This window comes from Mustela erminea, chromosome 12 (assembly GCF_009829155.1).
Source record: "Mustela erminea isolate mMusErm1 chromosome 12, mMusErm1.Pri, whole genome shotgun sequence".
Lineage (NCBI taxonomy): Eukaryota > Metazoa > Chordata > Mammalia > Carnivora > Mustelidae > Mustela > Mustela erminea.
The window spans coordinates 66,985,409-67,008,539 of NC_045625.1; the positions used below are offsets into that span (position 1 = coordinate 66,985,409).

At 34.8% G+C, this 23,131-nt stretch overlaps 1 protein-coding gene across 8 annotated transcripts in view; it reads left to right on the forward strand.

Moving 5' to 3' along the window:
- Nucleotides 1-23,131, forward strand: part of AGTPBP1 (ATP/GTP binding protein 1) — a 158,061-nt gene that overhangs the window by 61,164 nt on the left and 73,766 nt on the right. For all 8 annotated transcript variants that reach the window (XR_004277300.1, XR_004277301.1, XM_032306880.1 and 5 more), the window contains exons 9-13: nt 2,290-2,327; nt 5,350-5,558; nt 7,486-7,663; nt 16,204-16,301; nt 21,319-21,435. Coding sequence is in view for 6 of the 8 variants with exons in the window: in XM_032306880.1 (XP_032162771.1) it covers nt 2,290-2,327; nt 5,350-5,558; nt 7,486-7,663; nt 16,204-16,301; nt 21,319-21,435 (640 nt within the window). In the remaining 2 variants the exon portion in view is untranslated. The remainder of the gene's footprint in view (nt 1-2,289; nt 2,328-5,349; nt 5,559-7,485; nt 7,664-16,203; nt 16,302-21,318; nt 21,436-23,131) is intronic.

Sequence of the window (23,131 nt, forward strand, 5' to 3'; positions counted from 1 at the left end):
TCCTTGTGTGTCTGTCTTCAGATAGTTTCCTCTTCACCACCAGTCATAATGGATTAATGGCCACGTATTCCAGTATGACTTCATTTTAACTAATTACATCTGCAGTGACCCTCTTTCCAAATAAGGTCACGTTCTGAGGTATTGGGGGTTAGGACTTCAACCTCTCTTTGGCAGAGACTGATATTTCTGATTTTGAAAGTTGCCTTCACAACAGGAGACTTTTATTATTCTTTTTCCATAGCATCTCATTTTTATGGGACCCTATGCATATTGTATTTTGAAATCTTTTGTTTCTTTATCCATAAAATGTGCCCGTTCTATGGACCTGGATTGTTTTAAGAATTAAGCTAGGGGGAAAAAAAGAGTTAAATTAGAAATTTCATTCAGAGACATCTGGGTGGCTCAGTCGGTTAAGCGTCTGCCTTCAGCTTAGGTCATGGTCCCAGGATCCTGGAATCAAGTCCTGCATTTGAGCTCCCTGCTCAGCAGGGAACCTGCTTCTTTCTCTGCCTGCCACCCCCCTGCTTGTGTTCTCTGTCTCTTTCTCTAATAAATAAAAATCCTTATAAAAAAATAAACTAGAAAACCCATATGTAAGGTATCTGTAACTATTTCTGGCATTTATCCGATCTTCTCTTCTATTTCTTATTTTGTATTGCTGTTTCACTTGGAAGATCCCTTTAGTTCTGTGTTTAATTTTGACCAATTTCAAAGCTATCCTTATGCTCATGGTTGTAAATCTTAGGTAAATTTTAGTGCATAATTGTAAGGTAATGGATACTTTCTTACTGATAATTTAGTGCCATGAAAAGTCAGTATGTAATTTCACAGTTTTCATTTACTTTTAACTCACCATTACAAGAACTTCACATTGTTTTGAGAAAGTTCCAGGTTTGAATTTGTAATGTTTCTTTAAAGCATATACTTTTATTTTTCTTTTTATGAATGCTATCTTAAATAAAGGTTTGTATAATTGCTTTATTTGTGTCAGTAAACCAAAGCATAGCTGTTAATGACTTGCTCTAGAGGGTAGCATTAATGAGCATTTATTATAAATGAGCACTTACTCTGTGCCTAATTCTAGACAGTCGTTGCAGGTTTTACTGTGAACTAGCATCCATCTTCAGTCTTCTGGTCAATTGTGCTCTTTGCTGTTAAACACTCTGTCATGCTGTGTTTCCAAACACACTAGTGTGTGCGGCTTTTACTTCATTGTTTTTTGTTTTAATTTCTTGAGCAGCTTTTTCATAGGTGTGTATATTTTATCACATTATCTAGTTTGTAAAATTGTTTTTGGAAGAGATGAGTTTTCTAATTTTATACCAACGAAGAACCTGCCATTGTTAGTGTCTAGTAGGCATTCAACAAATGCTTAATGATGAGTGACATGCTTACATTTGACAAAGTGCGTATTTTATGCAAATTATAGTTGTTGAAATCTCCATAACAGGTACTGTAATCTGTAGCCTTACATTTTTAGATTTTTAAAGTTACTGAAATTAAGTACCATTTCCTCAGTAACTTACTTTTTTTTAAATGTTTGAATTTTAGATTTTCCACAGTGATGTTTTGCACATTTTTAAAGCTAAGTAATGGCAGTTGATTTCACTGTGCATATTGTATATTTATGTTCAAAGAAAATATAAGAACTTTTAAGTTTATGGGTGATTCCTTGTCCTCTAATGGGCAGTAAGAGTTTTTGAGATATTAATTGGGTTCATTATTCTCTTTGGTGCCTTATGGTTGAAAAATGTTAAGGGCTCCTACTTCTCCCCAAACCTCTTAGTTCCAAAATATTTTACATTTGCTATGACCTTGAATATTAGGATTATTGCTTGATAGAGCTAAAATTCTTTAAAGTTAGATAGCTATGAGTGTCTGTAGAATTTTGTAGTTATGAATTTTGTGTTAAAACTTGTTTTTGTTTTAATATTTTATGAATCAGGGCCTCTGATTTTTAATACTGCTATTTTGTGAATTCTGTCAGGGTCAGATACAAGTACAATAATTGATTCTATATATCTAATCTCCTATATAAAGACTTAAACAGTGTTTTTTATTTTTCCTTAAAAATAGTTTTTTTGATACTTGCCTGTTAAAATTTCAGTCTTCCTCATACCCAATTTTAACCTGAAGAGAGAGATGCATCAGAGAAACACCATATGTAATTGACTATAATAGGAATGACTTTTGGAATAGATAATAATTATCTGAAAAGACTGTATAAATTTACTATTGTAGATTAATTTTACTAGTTTTGTTGTTGTTTGTGTTTTCTCATATTGACAGGGTTGCTTTAGACACTCTTGCTGCATTGCTAAAATCAAGTAAGTTTTTAAATACTAGAAATACTAGATACTATTTTTCCGAGTATTCTGTCTACTATGTTAAAGAAACTGGAAATGTAGATTTAGTCTGTAGTTACAAAGCTAGCTTGTTATAATTTATTCTACATTGATTTCCTTTTTATAAGTTCAGTTATAAATATAAAGTCCTGTTAATAGAGACAAGTAACATGTAAATCTTATGTAAGTGTCATCTTTTAAAAAATGAAGCTAACATGATATTGGGGATATTTACTATGAAGTATATTGTGAACGACTACTGTATATTGAACACACATGATTGTTATTTAGAAACCACTTATTAGAAGTTTTATTTCTATCAAGTTCAAGTTTCAAGCATTAAAAAATGACTATTAATGTAAATTTATAATTCACTAAGTTCATTTAAAAACTAAAGGAACTGTGTTCTTTATCTTTAGAATTGAAGCTTTGGAGTAAATGTGTCTTTTGATATGATTCCTTTGGAGAGCAATTTATCTGTATTATATGTTCTCTCTCTCCAGGGTATTCAGTATCTGTGGTTTAAATATTAACTTTTGTTAGCACTTCCATTCTCATTGGTTGATTTAATTAACATCTTAACCACAGTAATATATAGACCCAAGGATATGATGGCTTTTAATGTTATTTTTCCCAAAAACGGTCTATCAATGGTGAGACCAACTTGCCCTTAAATTTGAATGACCAGAATTGTTCATTTGAATAGTAGCAAATGATTAATTGATTGAAAATCTGGTATTTGGTAAAGTAATGATTTATTACATGCATTAAATTTAAAAAGTCATCTTAGGTATTAGTATTCTATACCAGAGTATATAAAATTCAGTTAAGAGTTTTATCTTTGAAATGAAATGTGTGGGACTCAATTAGATGAGCCATGTAGTTTTATTTTCATGTATGATGTGATAAACTTCAGACCAAGATCAGAGAATAGTACTTGGATTAATTTTAAAAGATGTTTGTAGCCTGGCTTTATTGTGCCCTGACTTTGCGGTTCAAATTGTCATTTAAAGATTAATTTTTAAATTAATATAGGCATATATTTTTGATTTAGAGTAGATTAAAATAGCTATTACAACTGAAGTTACTAATTTTCAGAATCACTGATGACAAAATCACTAAGTTAGTAAAAACTCTAAAACCCTCATAAATTTCAACTATATATAGGAATTGGATAATCTGGTACCATAGTTTTCCTTTTACTCCCTCCTCCTTCAAAGCAGGATGGTGGAAAAACATACCTGTTTTACTTTGTCAGGTAAAAAAAGTAACCGACCAGTAGGATGAGTCTAGTTTATATCAGGTATGTTTTCTTAGGGCACATGGCACTAAATAGAATAAAAATTTAATAATGCAAGATAATGTTTAGTAACACTTGCATATTTTTAAGTGCACTGGGGCATTTTGGAACATTCTCATTCATTGATTTTTTTTTTTTTTTAACTGCTTTCTGGGAGGGGGCAATTACTTACTTTAAAAGGATAAATGAGAAGAGAAAAACAAAAGGATAAATGATGCTACCAAAATATCCCTGAGCGAGTATAAAGCAAAGAACCTCTGTATACATACACAGTGCAGAGGGACAGGCAGCCTTAGGGCCAACGCTAGAGTATAGATGAGATGCTGCAGTCTAAAGGGGAACCTGAGTTGTCTTTTAACTGGAGAGGGAAGAAGAGACATAGGCTGATAGTGAGTTAGGTGTCCTGAGCACAGGAAAAAAGACCCCTTCACTAAACTTTTTAGTTGTGCTCAGTTGCAGATTGCAGATAGCTCTGTTCAACATCTCTTCATTTAGCACCTATGTTTGAGTTATGGGCAAGTTTCTTATTTGACCTTTAATAAGAATTTAAATATTTCACATAAATACCATTTAGGCTCATAGTGTCTTTTAAGAAAATCATAGTCATAACCAGTAAACTGAAGGCTTATATGCTCCAGGTGGTGTAAACGAAGTGTATATTCCTTTAAGATACAGGAAACTGCTGTTAGTCGGAACTGTTGACCAGATTGTGTAAATAGCCACAGCCTTGGCCATCTAGCTCTTGAAGACGCAGAAGAGGTTTTAAAGCTTTTATATAAGAAAGCCCCTCTTCCCACCCTGTGAATTTTTTCCAGCTCCCTGAAGTCAGAACAGGGTTTCTGAAAGAGCATTAATAGTTTGTTAATCTCTACATCTTTATGTTTTAGGTACATATTAGCAATTTGGAAGTTGTAGTAATTCTTTCAGGTAACTAAAAGTAGCAGAGCCTTCCCTTTACGTTATCTTGGTGCTTATGCCATGAGCCAGGGTAAATTTAGATTAAGGAGAGTTGGAGTTTCTTTGTAACTAAACAAGCTTGGATGGATTGGTAATCCCCATCAGTTTGTGTTCCTATCATTGGCCCACCAGTGTTGTACGGGCTCAGGAGGTTGCTGTGGTAGGATTTCCCTACGTCCACTTCAGTGAAATCTCCCCTTTTGATTAATAATCTAAAATATTAACACTTTAATAAAACATCAGATTTGTGGATTTCTGTTAATTCTACCCCAGTAAAACGAACCATTTACAAAAGAAACCTCTTTAATCTAGTTTTTATTGCATTAGATAATTAATGACCAGAAAACAGTAAAGTGGTTCTTACATTTCATTTACTAAAAGTTTTATAAGTATTTTTAACTTAGTGTTATTATGGCATGGATATTTATATAATTGTGGAGGTAATCAAAGCATTTGATTTTAGTGGAAATATATACAGTTTGTAATGGAAACTACAGTTCAATAGAGTTAATTTCAGTGGAAACAAGGTTTATAATAGAAGTTACAACAATGGTAATGTAGTTTGCCATCTGGGACTTTTCATTTATTTTGTCAGAGGAAAAAATATTTAAATATGTGTCTGCTATGTATATTTTTTTGAAAAAAATGGTAACTCATTACAGTATTGTGATAATTTTAATTTAATTTATTCTACCATTTTCTCTTGTCATTTAAAAAATGTTCTTTCTCAATTTTCTTTTGTTAAAGAAACAAACGCCAGAAGAGCTGTAGACAGAGGATATGTCCAGGTCCTTTTAACAATTTATGTAGATTGGCACCGCCATGATAACCGGCATAGAAACATGCTCATTCGGAAAGGAATTTTACAGAGTTTAAAAAGTGTTACAAACATCAAGTTGGGAAGGAAAGCATTTATAGATGCCAATGGCATGAAAATTCTGTATAACACTTCACAAGTGAGTTTTTAATTTTCTTCCTATTATTGTGGTTATGTGTTAATGATATTATTTGGTTCTTAAGAAAACTTAGTATTTCTTATAAATACTCAAAAAAGTATGATAAATATATTTAAGAAAAAAATCTGAAAACCAAAAGGCATAATAAACCTTTCACATGTGACCTCCTCAGACTGAGTTGGAGAAAGGGCTCCGTGCATATCTCTGCAATATGAGATTTTAAGTGAAAGGGGGATGTATAAATCCATCCAGTGGGCAGGAGGGGAATCTGTATAGCCATGTTTTCTATGATGTGCAGTTGGCTGTACTCAGTTTTACATGTTCCCCTCATAAGATATTTATGGGTCCTTTACAACTGCAGTGTAAGGCAGTTCTCTTGTTTGGGAACATTGTCAGGGTCTTCTTTCTGGATAGAGCATTTTTACACAGAGAAAGTACAAGAGTGAAACCTGGAGTTAGGAATTTTAGTTCTGCCGGCCATCTTAATAATAAACCTTCTTAACAGTATCTTTAGCAAGGAGACTGTCAGCCCTGGACAATGGGGATGTTGCAATGCAACCATTTTGTTTTTAGAAGGTTATAATTATTAGAAAGTCTCTTTTTACATGGTACCTGAAAACACAATTGATGTTTACCTTAATCTTTTTCTTTTCTAGATCAATCATATGCACTTGTTTTTACTATTCCTAATGTAGGCAGTCATGGATAATTGATATATCAGGAAGAGTTGGGTGACCTTGTTTATGCCACTTAACATTTCTGAGCCTTAGTTTCTCATCTGTTCTGACAGGTCAGATGTGAAAGTTTGTATTGAAAATTTTATGGGATATGAAAATGCTATCTAAATGCCAGTTGTCAATAATAATAAAAATTACAGTGTTGTATGTTACAAGTTCAAATCCCCTGTCTATTAGCCCTTGTCAAGATTGGATACCAGGACAGCATATTAAACTCTTTGCACTTAAAATCATGGTATTCAGACTATTTTTTATAAGTTGAAGAGTTAGCGTATTAAAGGTGCTATATGATAACTGATACAGTTCTGAGAAAAGCTCAGCCAGTGCACATTCCTTATTTCTTATTCCTTTCTTACTGTCTTTTTTAGTTAATGTTTTTTTTCGTCTTCCCTTAAATTAAAAAGAATTTTTATTTTGTGCCTTGGCTTGCTAACTGCCTTGTAGGTCACTCATAGATACTACTTAGCATAGTAGTCCCCCCTTATCTGTGGGGAATACGGTCCAAGATCCCTTGGATCTTAGATGCCTGAAGCCTTGGATGGTACTTCGCCTCATATATACAATGTGTGTTTTCTTAAACACACATATCTGTGACCAAGTTTGATTTATTAATGAGGCTCAGTAACAGATTAACAACTAACAGTAAAACAGAACAACTGTAACAGTATACTGTCATGAAAGTTAAGTGAATGTGGTCCCTCTCCCAAAATATTTTATTGTACCGTACTCATCCTTAGAGTGATTATGTGAGAAGATAAAATGTCTGTGATGAGATGAAGTGAGGTGAAATGCTGTAGGTATGTTGTGTTGTAGCATTAGGGCTAGTATTGACCTGAGGTCAGAAGGAAGATCATCAGTGCTGGGCCACAGTTGACCATGGGTAACTGAAACCAGGGACAAAGCAGGACTTAAAGACTTTGGTGACTTCGGGGACCAAAGATGGTACTGTTTTCTGCTTAAAGTATTTTAGGAAGAGTATTATTAAATTTGCCATATGAAGTTCTTACTTATGAAGAGATACTTCTGAATTATCAGAGGTATTTTATAATCATATTACATTAAAATAGAGGTTTTTGTGGTATTTGTCTCTTGAAAATTATTGATGTATTACTTTATGAAGTAAAGTTGATTCAGTTATTCACCAAGGGCATAATATCTTTTATCTTTTTTTTCTTTTTCTTAAAAAACAGGAATGTTTGGCAGTCAGGACCCTTGATCCCCTTGTCAACACCTCTAGTCTGATAATGAGGAAGTGTTTTCCTAAAAATCGCCTGCCACTCCCAACGATTAAAAGTTCTTTCCATTTCCAGCTGCCAGTTATTCCTGTGACTGGGCCTGTGGCCCAGCTCTACAGTTTACCGCCAGAAGGTAAGACCGTATGTTTCCCGCTGGCTTTCAGTGGTCTTGGAATTGTGTGACTGTTGACTTTTTTCCTCATTTCTAGTTCTTCAGCAAAAGAAGGCACATTAATAAGCACAAGAAAATTTCACATTATATTTTAGTTAAATATTTCTTCAAATATAAGAAATTGAGATCTGATAATTAAGGGCAATAGTATAGAATGTGTTATATTTATGTAAATTTGAATTTGAAAAAATTTAAGCATTACATAGGAACATTATTTCATAGTTTACATAAATTTTCAAAGGATAAGAGTGTAAACATTAAATATTTAGGTAATTATATTTGGGCTTACATTTATAACTTTCTGGTGAACTTCATTTTTTTTCAAGTTAAGAATACCTAGTGACCAAAAATATGATTTTTTATTTTTTCAAAAATTTTTATTTATTTATTTATTTGATAGAGATCACAAGTACGCAGAGAGGCAGGCAGAGAAAGAGAGGGGGAAGCAGGCTCCCTGCTGAGCAGAGAGCCCAATGCAGGGCTCGATCCCAGGACCCTGGGATCATGACCTGAGCCGAAGGCAGAGGCTTTAACCCACTGAGCCACCCAGGCACCCCCAAAAATATGATTTAAAAAAAAAAATCTTATTGATTGAAGAAGGGAAGTGCAGAGCCTAGAGATTGACGCAGGGCTCAATCTTAGGACCTTGAGGTCACAACCTCAGCCAAAACCAGGAGTCGGTGGCTTAAATGTCTTTGCCACCCAGGTGCCCCTGCACTCATTTTTTATTATAAAATAATTCATCTCTCTTCATAGAGTTTCTACATATTCCCATGAAATTTCTGTGGCAAGAAAGAACTTAACAGATGACTCACTGATTAAAAAATTGAAAAGAGAAGGTAATATGTACTTTAAGAAGCATAAAAAATTACTAGTCCAAATTAACAGAGTAATTTCTGTCTACTGCAGTAAGGTTCAGCTATTTAAATAATACTTAAAAATTTTACAATTTCTATTATCAGGATTAGTTTCCTTATGTAAATTCATAGTTGTCCTAAGAAAAAGTTTTTATATTAGTGCATATGGTTCACAGCAGTGTTTTCTAATGATTCAGAATTTGCATATAAATATGCACAGTATAGGGGCGCCTGGGTGGCTCGGTGGGTTAAGCCGCTGTCTTCGGCTCGGGTCATGATCTCGGGGTCTGGGGATCGAGTCCCACATCGGGCTCTCTGCTCAGCAGGCAGCCTGCTTCCTCCTCTCTCTCTCTGCCTGCCTCTCCATCTACTTGTGATTTCTCTCTGTCAAATAAATAAATAAAATCTTTAAAAAAAAAAAAAAAATAAATATGCACAGTATTATAATGCTTGGGAAAAGGGAAGGTGAAAATAGAAAACCACTTACCAATATTTTTCTTTTTTTAAAAAATTTTTAAATTTAAAATTTTTTTATTATTATGTTCAATTAGCCAGCATATAGTATGTCATTAGTTTTTGATGTCGTGTTCAGCAATTCATTAGATGCATATAATACCCAGTGCTCATCACCTCATGTGCCCTCCTTAATACCAATCATCTGGTTATCCCATTCCCCCACCCTCCTCCCTTCTGTAACCCTCAGTTTGGTTCCCAGGGTCCAGAGTCTCTCAGGATTTGTCTACCTCCCTGATTTCTTCCCATTTAGTTTTCCCTCCCTTTCCTGTTGTTTTCCATGCTGTTCCTTATGATTCATGTATGAGCGAAACTGTATGATAATTGTCTTTCTATGCTTGACTTATTTTACTTAGCATAATCTCCTCCAGTTCCATCCAAGTCAGTGCAAATGGTGGGTATTCATCCCTTCTGATGGCTGAGTAATATCCCATTGTATATATGAACCACATCTTCTTTATCCATTCATCTGTTGAAGGACATCTTGGCTCCTTCCAAAGTTTGTCTGTCGTGGACATTGCTGCTATGAACATTGGGCTGCATGTGCCACTATGCCTTCTTTTCACTATGTCTGTATCTTTGGGGTAAATCCCTAGTAGTGTCTTGGGGAACCTCCATACTATTTTCCAGAGTGGCTGTACCACCTTGCATTCCCACTAACAGTGTACGAAGGTTCAGATACCTCTCCAAAGAAAACATACAAATGGCTAACAGACACATGAAAAAATGTTCAACATCACTAGCCATCAGAAAAATACAAATCAAAACCACAATGAGATATCACCTTATGCCAGTAGAATGGCAAAAATTAACAACACAGGAAACCAAAATATTATGGTTTATGCTTAACAAAACTTGCATGTGACTTACCTAAATAAAAATAATGAAATTATCAGAAGTTGGCTGTTTGCCATTTCAGTACAATATTGGGAACATAGTAAAAGAAGAAAGAGTTGAAATTTTAGTATGGGGAAAAGTAGAATTTTGGGAGGTAAGATCTAGTTAGATGGAAGAGAATATAGTCTAGACTATTATTACAATTTCTAAAGTATTTTCTCATCAGTTGATAAATATTTTGCAAGAAAAATGGAAAGTTTTTTATATTTATCTTTAAAAGTAATTACTTGAAATAAGTGATGTAAGAGAATTTTCAGATAATTATAATTAGTTTTATTATCCTTGATACAGATTTATTAGTAGTATATATCACAGAGTACACTGTTATGATTTTATTTTAAAAATATTTTATTATTAAAGTACACCTTTAGTCTATGTAAAATACCAAAATGGATTATTCAGAAACTTCTTTAAAGGGTTTTAAAAGTCTACAACTCAGTCTGAAACTTGAGTAAGATAGTGAAGTGAAAACTGTGGTCTAGTTTCTCTTTCCGATTGATATAAAATTACCCACAGACGTTAAGAATAGGGGAAAGTCTGTACCAGAAGTGAGAACAAGGTAAAAGAAACATTCTCATGAACCACACGTAGAACATGCACCGTACATGGTAGAGGTATGGATGTATTGAAGGGCACCAGTTCTCTGCTCTCCCTTCTTGAATGCAGTTATGTATGTCTCCAAGTTGAGGCACCAGTAACACCTAAGTCGGGTGGACAGTCAGGGAGCAGTTGGAGTCCCTTTCTCTCCTGTATCTCAGTGTAGGATTATGGGGGTTTAAGCGGTGGTTGTAACTGGTAGAAAGCCAGCGAGAGTTCTATATGATACAGCTGGTGATAATACAGGAGGGAGATAGGATATAGGATCTTCCTATAGTGTTCTTTATTCAGTGTACAGAATAATCACATAGATAGAGGAAGCTGACTTCTTCTAGTGCAGTGAATTCACCAAACATGAGGGAAAAAATGACAGAGATAATATTTTTCTGAGGGCTACTTTCCTGTCTCATTTCAGACTAATGGCTCACTAAATTAGAAAGGGAGATTTACACTGATGGTCAAGACTTCATGGTTAAGATGTGAGAGGAGGGTTTTGACAGCAACTGTGTAGACACAAGGAAAATATCCTCTTTCTGTTCACTGTTACTTTTTCATATATCAGACTTCATTACATTTCTCAAAGTTTTCGTTATTTTTTACCTTCCTCAGCTAGAATATAAGTTCTGTGAGGATAGAACTGTTTTTTTTAATCCTTCATTGTACACAGTTAGTGTACACTTAACATTTATTATTGAAGGAATTGACTTGACCTCAAGACTTATTCTCTAGAACGTTAAATGCCAAAAGATAGTGAAGCAGCATCTAACAGAGGTTTGGAGGAAAGAGTCCTGATTCTAGATTTCTGAACACTTGCGTTGCCATCCATATGTGAAGGTGACATATTCTTAGGCCTGTAAGGGTATGGGAGTAGAATACCTAGGTACCCTTTCTGAAGTAATTACATGAAATATTACTCGTCTGGCCAATGATGAATTAGGATGACAAGAATAGAGACAATATGGTAGCAGAATCATTGTATTAAACAGTACAAATTGTTAATTATATAATACTAAATAATTGTAATACTATTTTGAAATACATCAACCAACTCTTGGCCAAGGATACATAATACACAGCTATAACAAACTGGGGTTTTTACATAAACTAAAATTTTTATTTTTTATATTATATATAATTTATATTACTTATATTGATAGAGTTCTTGTTCTTAGGAATATTACACTATTTTTGCATTTGTAAAAGAATTATAGGAATAGTGGTTCATATATGCATTTTAAAATGTAAAAGTATGTCCGAAACCGAGATCTGTAGCCTGGGATCTATTGAGCCATAGGAATCCATGAATAGACTTCAAAGACTACAAACACTTTGAAATTCTCTATAAAATTATGTATTTTTTTCCTTTGGGAAAAATTTTTTCAGGGTAACTTATTGACAAGGTCAGGCAATCCAGGTGCTGCTACACAGCTGTTCTTGCCCAGTTCAGACCTTAATTCACAGCTTTTATGGAGCAAGGGGCAGTTGTGGTGAAATGAAAGGGTAATTATCTCAAGTGGTGCTATCTATATATGCGCCAGAGGATCTCTCCTTGGTATCCAAAGTGGTGTCATCTGCGCACCGCTTCAAGGAAGATCAGAATAAGCCTTCATGCTTTATGGCCAGGGCATAACTGGGCCCCAAGGGAGATCGCTGCTTGGACATGAACAAGATGGACGGCCAGAGATGGAGTCCATGTTATTAGCACTCTACACAGACCATAATATCTGGCAAACCTAGATGCAGAAATCCATAGCAAAGTAACAACAAACTGATTTTAGCAACAAATTAAAAGGATAATATACCATTATCAAGTGGAAATAGTCTTGGGATACGAGGACATTTCAACATCAACAAATCAAAATGTGATAAACCACATTAACAATGAAGGATGAGGGGGTCATATGATCATCTTGATAGATGCAGAAAAAACATTTGACAAAATTCAAAATCCTTTTATGATAAAAATTCTAAACAAATTATGTACAGAAGGAATGTTCTTCATCATAATAAAGACCGTATATGATAAATCCGTAGCTAACATTGTGCTCATTGATATAAAGTTAGAAGCTTTTTGTATAAGATCAGGAAGAAGACAGAGTTTTCCTCTCTTACCATTTCTATTCAACACAGTACTAGATATTCTAGCTATAATAATTAGGCTGGGAAAAGAAATAAAAGGCATCCAAATCAGAAAGGAAGAAATAAAATCATCTGTTGGCAGATGACATGATCTTATATATACGAAACCTTAAAATCTCTACCAAAATACTGTTAGAGCTAATAAACAAGTTTGGTAAAGTTGCAGGATATAAAATCAAATATATAAACATCAGTTGTGTTTCTATACAATTACAGTAAAATATCTGAAAGAGAAATTTAGTAACCCTATGTACAATAACATTAAAAACAAAATAGGAATAAATTTACCAAGGAGCTGAAGACCTGTACACTGAAAACTATAAAACATTGATGAAAGAGATTGAAGAGGACACAAATAAATGGGAAAGATACCCTCTGTTTTTGGATTGGAAGAATTAATATTGTGAAAATGCCCATATTGCCCAAAGTGGTCTGTAGATTTAAAGTAATCCCTTTGAAATTGTAATGGCAGTTTTGACAGAAATAGAAAAAACTATGTTCAAATTAATGGAATTACAAGAGACCCCCAGTAGCCAGAGAAATCCTGGGAAAGAAGAACAAATCTAGACATCACAGTTCTGGATTTCAAACCATTACAAAGTCATAGTAACCAAACAGTATGGTACTCAAAGCAGGTACATAGACCTATAGTGGAATGGAATAGAGAGCCCAGACAAACCCATGAATATGTGGTCAGCTAATTTTTGATTAAAGGCACTAGGAATACACAGTAGGGAAAGGACATTGTTTTCAATAAGTTGTATCAGGAAAGCTAGATATTCACATGCAAAAGAATGAAATTGGATCCCTGTCTTATATTATTCACAAAAAATTACCTTGAAATGGATCAAAACATAAGTATAAGACCTGAAACTGTAAGACTCCTGGAAGAAAACTTGGGGATTATTTTTGACAATGATTTCTTGAATAAGATACCAAAAGCACAAGCAGTGGAAGCTGAAATAAACAAGTAGAGCTATCACAAACCAAAGAGATTCTGCACAGCCCAGGAAACAAATAAATTGAAACAGCAATTTCAATTTATTGCCCTACAGAATGGAAGAAGATATTGCAAAACATTTATCTGGGAATGGGCTACTGTCTAATACACACACACACACACACACACACACGTATGTGTGCCTATATATATATATATTTATGGGCTCAGCTGAAGAGTATAAAAGCAAGTAATTCAATTAAAAATTCGGCAGACCTGAATAAATATTTTCCCAAAGAAGACATATAAATGACCAATAGTGCATGAAAAAGTGCTCAGCATCATTAATCATCAGGGAAATGGAAATAAAAACCACAGTAAGGTATCACTTCACACCTGTTAGAATAGCTGTTACCCAAGACAAGACATAGGAAATATTTGCTAGGTTCTAAAGAAAATGAACTCTTTAATACTGTTGGTGGGGATGTAAAATGGTACAGCTAATCTGGAAAACAGCATGGAGGTTCCTCAAAAAAATTAAAAATAGAACTACCTATGATCTAGCGGTCCTCCTGCATATATATCCAAAGGAATTAAAATCATTATCTTAAAGACAGATCTGTACACCCATCTTCCCTGTGATATTCTGTACAACTAACCAAGGTTTGGAAATAACCGTAATGTCCTTTGATGGATAAATGGATAAAGGATATGAATGTTATTCAGATAATATAAAGGAAGGAAATCTTGCCATTTGCAGCAACATGGATGAACCTGGAGGGCAGTGGAATATGCCAGACAGAAAGGCAAATACTGTATGGTATCACTTACATGCAGAATCTTTAAAAACAAACAAAAAAACAAGATTTCGTAGAAATAGAGAATAGAATGTTGGATTCCAGGGGTCAGGAGTGTGGTAAATGGGGTGATGGGATCAAAGGGTACAGATTTTCAGTCTAAGAAGATTAAGTTCTGAGGATCTAATGTACAGCAAGCATGGTGACTGTAACTACAGTCATACGATATTGCATATTTGGACATTTCCCAGAGGAGCTCTTGCACGTGCGTGCGCACACACACACACACACACACACACACAGTAATAATGTTAATTATGTGAGGTGATGGATGTGTTAATTATCTTCATCTTGGTAATCGTTTTACCATGTGTATTTGTATCAGATCATCACATTTGTACACCTTAATATATACGGTTAGTATTTGTTATTTCTTCAAATAACAAAAGTCAAATAGTTTAGAAAAATGTCCTTTTAAAATATTCTCTCCTTTGTTTTAAAGCACTCAGTTACTTACCTGAGTACTCGTGCACTCGTCTTGCATTGTCTCCCCCACAGCCGTGGTCCTCATGGACCTTTACATTCTGTGCCCTGAGTTTTTCTCTAATGCATATTCCTTCTTCATCCCCATTCCTGCTGTACTGGTTCAGTTACTGTCTCCTGTTAATTGGTCCCCTTCCATGCATGTGCTCCCTCTCTCACGCTTGCCAGAGTGATCTTTTGAGCAATGTTAAGTTGAGTTAAGCCATTCTCCTCTTGAAAATTCTCACTGCTTGTCTTCCATAGTAGGTTAGAAGTGTAATCTACTTGGCCCCTTTGTTTTCTCATTCTTATTCGCCTTTTTTAGTACTTTCCCAATTATACACATTTAGTTACACTTGCCTTTTTTCAAGGATATCATCTCAATTCTTTTTTTCTTCTTAAAAGCCACGCTCACCTACCCTTATTTTGGCCTTCAAAGCTGCTCTGTTTTCTTCAGGTTACTGCTTAATTACTACCTGTTTTGTGGAGTGATCACGTAACCTTGCAGTTAGTTATTCCATCCTTTGTTTTCCCAAACATTGCCTTCACTAACATACACTTTTGTATTGTACTTTAGTCTTTTCTGCTCTTTAACCTCATGAACCCCTGGAGGGTACGGACTGTATTTACAAGTATTTAAAGAATTCCCAGTGCACAACACTGCATTCATGGCACACGGTTGCCATTGAAACAAATAAATGGGTAATCAGTTGTTAAAGGAGTAAAATCAGTTCTTGAAATTTATCATGTAGAGGAAATAAGCAGTTTGATTCAGTCTGTTGCAAAAGAAGACATTCATTTTTAAAAACTGAGAACATCAGTAAGAATACCCATGTATTTCTACCGTGCTTTTTGCAAATTTTAATATCTCATAGGTTTTTCAACACCTAGGACAGACTTAGAGACATTTTTTTTAAAAAAGATTTTTTTTATTTGAGAGAGAAAGATCACAAGTAGGCAGAGCAGCAGGCAAAGAGGGGGAAGCAGGCTCCCCGCTGAGCAGAGCGCCCGATGTGGGGCTTGATGCCAGGACCTGAGATCATGACCTGAGCCAAAGGCAGAGGCCTAACCCACTGAGCCACCCAGGTGCCCCTAGGGACATTTTTAATAATGAATTTCATTTACTTTTCCTTTGGTGATTGAAATACCAATGTTGTATGTAAATAGCATCTTTCCTTCTGATGTGCATGTTGTAGAATGCTTACCTCTGACCTACTTATAGCATGTTTTGTGTCACAGTGGATGACGTAGTAGATGAAAGTGACGACAATGATGATATTGACTTAGAAGCTGAAAATGAAACTGAAAATGAAGATGACGTAGATCAGAATTTTAAGGTTGGTATAAATCTCTATCTTCTGTCTACTTTATAAATTGGATATGCAGTTGTAAAATAAAGATTGGGGAAATAGGTGTAGCTTAATGGTAAATTAATTGGTTTTGTCCACATCTTTTTATTGTGATGACTGTGGACACTAAGGAAAGGGAAAATAATGTTGCTTTGAATGCATTGGTCTGAAAAGGTTCTTAAAATAACTTATTTTCACTCTTCTTGACCAGGACAACCTCAGGTAGCCCATCTGACTTAGGTTTCAAAGTCTGAGAAAATCTGAACTTGAAGAAAAGTGGTTTGAGACTCTAAGTGGCAATCTGTGCCTCTTTTAGCAATCTTTTGGGGATATAAAAATAGTAGGAAAATAATCTGTAACTGCTGGCTTTTTGGTAAGAATTAGTGTTTATATAATGATTCTTATGTTTCAGTTACTTGGAGAAGAAATGGGCAAAAGTGTTTATTGAATTGAGACAAGATAAAAAAAAATTATTGTCATGATATAAATGCGATGTTAAGTAAAGAGGCAGGAGAGATTTTAGAATTTTATGGCACTTCTGGAAGTGTAGAGATATTCGCTTAATTTAGTGTCAGGGGGTCATTTTGGTATCTGTGGAGAAATGCCTGCTTAACTCCTTCAGTTTTCAGCTGTTTAGCTTAGTCTGTTTTGGTGGCGGGGGAGGGATTCATTTGACCCTTGCCTGCTTGGCCATTTTTCTCTTGAAATTCTATATCAGAATTGGATACACTGAATATTAACCCTCTCTGGAGACAATCTAAGATACTGGATGGAGATAATTCATTTTGATAGTAGATGTAGTTCTAGTTTCATTATCACTAAATGCAATCACCAAGGCAAGCTTTGGCAGAATTGTGTCATTAGCCAGTCTAGGCAGCATAATGATCTGTAGCCTTGCCTCAAGAAGGTAGAAAGAAGAGAAACAGCACAGGCTCTGATTTTCAAGGGAAAAAAATCTGGGTTAACTCTGTGATTGTGGTTCTGGACCTGATATAAGTGAAAGAACTATGCGATCCAAGCTATGAGAATTTAAATTCTATCATGTAAAGTATTCTTTAGATAATAGGAGCTATATTAAAAATCACCTGTTTGGATTCTTTGGGAACTGAGCGTTTAGGTTTAGTAAAATTTCAGGTTGATACTAAGTTTATACTTTAATATATTGTATTTTGAAACCTTTCTCTTCTGTATGTTTCCTTGTTATTAAAAACATAGTATATTGAGTATAATTTATTCTTTTTTTAAAAGGTTTTATTTATTTGAGAGAGAGACAGAATGAGAGAGACAGAGAGAGAGAGAGAGAGAGAAAGAGCATGAGAAGGGGAGGGTCAGAGGGAGAAGGAGACTCCTTGCTGAGCAGGGAGCCTGATGTGGGACTCGATCTTGGGACTTCAGGATCATGACCTGAGCCTAAGGCAGTCGCTTAGCCAACTGAGCCACCCAGCAACCCTAGTATAATTTATTCTTTATGCCTCAGGATCCTCATTAAAAATATCTGTGTTGTGATCACTACAGATGTAAAGACAGAGATTGATGGGGAAATAGAACTCAATGGGAACTATAATAATGATTCTAATTTTGCTGCTTGGAAATTGTCAGTGTGTATGCATGAATACATACTTAAAAAATTTTAAAAAATCATATGATGGTAAGTCACATATATTATGTATCATGGCCCTTTACCCCTAAATATGTCAGTGAATATTTCCTAAGAATAGTGGTACCCTCTTATGTAAACATAATGCCATTATCAACTTAATAAATTTATAGTGATACAACATTTTTAGCTAATCTGTCATCCATATTCCACTATATAATAAATGTCCATCATGAGATTTTTTTCCCATCTCTTTAGAATAGGAGCTACCATCAGGTACTATGTTTAATTATTTTGTCCTTTAAGTCTCCCTTAATTTAGAATATTTTCCTTTTTTTTTTCTTTTGTGACATTCATATCTTTGAAAAATATAGTTGTTAGCTGTATTGTTCACTGGAGTAGCCGTGATTTCTTACATTCTCTCCCACTTTATCTTAACACACCAGTTATAATAATGAGAAAAAATAATATATTGAATTTACTCAATATCTAATCCTATTCTAGTCCATGCCCTTTTTTAAAAGTAATTAATTTATATTATTTTTAAAAATTTATTAGAGAGAGAGAGCACAAGCAGAGGGAACAGCAGAGGGAGAGAGAGAAGCAGACTCCCTGCTCAGCAGGGAGCCCAATGCGGGGCTCAATCCCAGGACCCCGAGATCATGACCTGAGCCAAAGGCAGATGTCTAACTGACTGAGCCACCCAGGGGCCCATGCTCTTTTTTTTTTTTTAAACTGAAGTACAGTTGACAAAGTATTTTATTAGTTTGAGGTATACAGCAGTGATTTGACATTATGAAATGTTCACCACAATAAGTCTAATTAGATCTTTTGAATTTACCGTCTATGCTAGTCCCTGCTCTTTACCTATAATAACTATTAAAGCCTCACGTCTATCCTATAGGTACATGATATTATTACCTCTGCTTTACAGGGCTAGTAATTAGAAGAAGGAAGCACAGAAGGATTATTAATGTAGCTTAAAGATGTGGCGCCAGGATTTAGAATAAAGCAGTCTGATGCGAATGTCAGCTCTCTCTACCACCATACCATACCAAAATCTATTTTTTTTTTTTTTTAAAGATTCTATTTATTTATTTGACAGAGAGAGAGAGGTAGAGGGAGAAGCAGACTCCCCGCCAAGCCGGGAGCCCAACCTGAGATTTGATCCTGGGATTCTGGGATCAAGACCTGAGCCAAAGGCAGATGCTTAACCCACTGAGCCACCCAGGTGCCCCAGCCAAAATGTTATTTATTTATTTATTTATTTATTTATTAAAGGACTACAGAATTGTTGGCTCTTTGAGACTATTGAGCTGTATTATCTTTTCTTCTTGACCACAGTTTGGCTTACTGTCATTGGTGGTTACATTTGGACTTAATTTTTCCTTTTTATCTAAATCTTGTTAGTTATTTCCTGTGTTAGGTGCTACATACAGGTTTAATATTTGTTTGTGTTTGATTGTGTTTGTAGCTTTAGAGACTGTTTTTCCCTCACCATAGTGATTCCATTCTCTTTATCCCAGATTTTTCTGCTTGTAGCATTTATAGAAACTTGGAGATTTAGAAAACTCATCTCCAGTAGCCAGCACTTGTCAGTTTATAAACTTACATGCATTCTTTTCCCTTCCTTTACTTTAGAAGAGCTTTAAGGAGTGATGATAGGTGGTTGGGTTTTTTTCCCCCTAAGGCTGTCAGTAGCTCTTCCTCTTTGTTTTCCCCTAAACCAAAACACAAAATTTCCTGCTGTTGACTTCTCAAAGTGTAATTTTTATTTCACAGTGCCTTTTTTTACAGATAAATTAATTTTTTTGGAAGTAGAGAGCACATATGTAAGGCTCTGTTTTCACAAAGTAGTGTTGAAATGTTTTATTGGATGTTGTATTTAAAGTAGTATTGAATGTTGAATTCTAGTCTCTTTAGAGAAAGAATACTTTTGTAAACTTTTTGTTATTTTGAAGCATTGTCTACTTTATTACATGCCAGTCAAGGAAGTTATATATTTTGGTTCATCGGTGCATAATTTAAAGATCTGTGAAATTGCATATTCATGTCCTAGTAACTATACAATAATTAATTATAAACTAACGTGATACTCTTCAAATACAACCAGTGTTTATTATTTATGGCAAGGGAGAAAATTTTTATTGGTTATACAAATAATAGCTAACCTCCTGAATATGAAATATGAGTAACATAAAGTACATTTTTCCTTTTAAATTAATTGGTAATATGAAATATATACTTTTAGTCAGATACATGTATATAAAGCATTATAAGGATTGAAGCATGGTAGAACAGATTTAAGGCTAAAAGTAGGTTTACTCTGATATTAAGATAATTACAAAATTAAACCCATTGAAAATTAGTAAGTGGTCTTATATCTCTCATTAGCAATGAAGATAATGGTGGGTTTGTATTTATGTGAAGTCAGATTTGTTGAAAGTCATAGAGAATAGCTTGGATGGTAGGTAGACTGACACTTGTTTTTCTGGCACAGTGTATATTAGGTCTTCGAGTAGATAACAGATCGAATTAATCCCAGATACATGTCCTGTTTTTCTGAGGTCAATCTCCCTTTTAAATTTACCCTCTTTCTTCCTAAAGGAGCATGGAAATAATTTCTGGCTGTATTTCAATTTTCTACATACTGCCCCCCCACCCGCCCTTCCCCATCCACCCTGAAAAACGTAACTGTGTGGTGACACTGAACTTTTCTAGGGGAACTTTGTTGAACATGGAATACGAGAGTACAGGGTAATCATTGGTTTTCTTGAAGCAGTGCATTGACTAACAGAGTATGCTTTGAAATAAGTGATTAGTTTTATATCCTGGCTCTTTGCGCACTGTGTAATTTTGAGCAAGCCCCTTAACCTTTACCTCAGTTTCCTCTTCAGTGAAATGGAAGTGTTGATACTATCTACTTGATAGTGTTCTTCTGCAGATTAAATTATGTAAAATCCTTAGCATAGTGCTTCTCACATTTTCAGTGCTCAGTAAATGTTAGTTATTTTGATTATTGCCACCAGCATCATATATTTTTATTTTTAAATTAATTTTCTTAAGTTTAACTGACCTTTAATAGGAGTAAAAATATGGCAACTAAGGAGATTGAGGGGAGCATCCTTTAGTCTGGATCTTGACGTTAAGTTTTCTATCTTGAGGAGCCCAAATACTGTGTTCTATTAGAATAAACTCTGAGAAAAACAAAATACAGTGCAGTAACCAAAACAGCAACAACACAACGGTGGTCCAATACAAGCAGATTTCAACTTACTGTGAAATTAGTACAACCTTTATTCAGTGATTATTCTCTACATGCAATTAATAATTTGGAAAACTTTAATCTGAATGTATTTTTCTTAACTGGTTACATTTTCTTAACTGGTTACATTTCTATTATTTCAGAATGATGATATTGAAACGGATATTAACAAACTAAAACCCCAGCAGGAACCCGGACGAACGATAGAAGAACTTAAAATGTATGAACACCTTTTCCCTGAGCTTGTTGATGATTTTCAGGTATAAATATAGAAAATACAGCATCTTAATTGATTTTAAGAAACAGTTCTTTTTTTTTTTTTTTTTTCCCTTCCTTAGGCCTATAATCACTGTTTTCTGTCTGGATTTTATTTCTAATATGAAAGTATTTTGGGTGTCATTGGGCAGTTACTTTAGCATTCTGAGCTGCAAACTGCTTATCTGTAAAATGAAGGGACTAGCTTATTAAGTTTTTGGACTAGCTTTTGCATTTTATCATCACTTTGGCTCATTGCTTTAATTAGCATAGTTTTTTACTTAAAAAAAAAATCTTTAAAATGGCATTTTAAAGTCTTAAGTTGAAGTCGTCTGTCAGTTCCGTCCAGCTGAAGGGGGAGGTAGAAGCTGAGCAAGTGCTGAATTAAAACTGGAGTCTCTGCTGTTTGGCTTGTTTTTCCTGACAATCACCATATAAGCGGGGACTGTGGGGCCAGGGGTGGACGGCCCGAAGTCTTTATATCTGAGTTGGTTCATAGGGAGACTGACTCCTTGTTAACATTTCTTACCCTCATTTATTTTCTGGAGTGTACTTACTTAGCGTGGGTTATGCAGCAAGTAAACCAGATTGAATTGATGGGAATTAGTAGATAGAGTTTCTTACTCTCATTCAGCTGCTCCCTTATGGTGGGTCCCTGAATAAGTCCCTGAAATTGTCTAGGATCTTAACCTGTAAAATAAAGCATTTGGACCAGATAATCTCAGATTTATTCAGCTCTTACTACAGGTCCTCATGCCTCCCAGATCCATGCATTTAATTCCTAGTTGCTTAAAGAAAAAGACTTCATTGTAAGGTTATATGTGAAAAATAAAAAACGGAAGTACAGTTGACCCTTGAAAAACATGGAGGTTAGGGGTACCAACCTCCCAATAAAGTAAAAAAATGCATGTATAAGTTTGGACTCCCCCAAAACTTACTTAAAGCCTACTGTTGACTGAAATTCTTACCAATAATGTAAGCAGTTGATGAACACATTTTGTATGCTGTGTGTATTATATATATGTATTGTGTGTGTGTGTGTATGTATATATATATACATATATGTGTGTGTGTGTGTGTGTGTATATATACATATATATGTGTGTGTGTGTATATATATATATATATATATGGAAGGAATTTGGGGAAGGGATTGATTATTATGTGAAGAAGTCACCTACTTTCTTCTCTCCATGTGTATAAGAACTATATAACATGAATAAAAATGGTAAGAGTTTTGATGTGAGAGTAAAGAAAATTTTTTTAATGGGTGTCAAGGCTGGGATTTTGATTCTCATTCTTTCGCAGGCCACTTCTTTCTTGTAGGTTGTTATGGTGAGTTCTTGTAGGTCTGCCTGTTAATACATCACCTGGAACAGGCTACCCTTGATGTTTTCTTGCTGGGCCAGCTTGTCCTTTAGTTTGGTTGCTGAAGAGAGCAGGTTCCTACTTTTGGTCTGACTTGGCCAAGGTCAGATGGTAAAGACAGGCTAGTCAGAGTGTAAGTGCTCTGAAAAGTCTCCCCAAGTGAGTCACTTCTTTTTATTATGTTTAAGCAAAAAAACCTGCATCAAGTATTTCAGATAACATGTATTTATTTATTCCTGTGTCTCTCTACTTTGCCATAAAGTTTAATGTAGAACAGCTGTATTTCTGTAGCGTACGTTACGGGGAATAGCACATTGTCTTTTATTTACATAA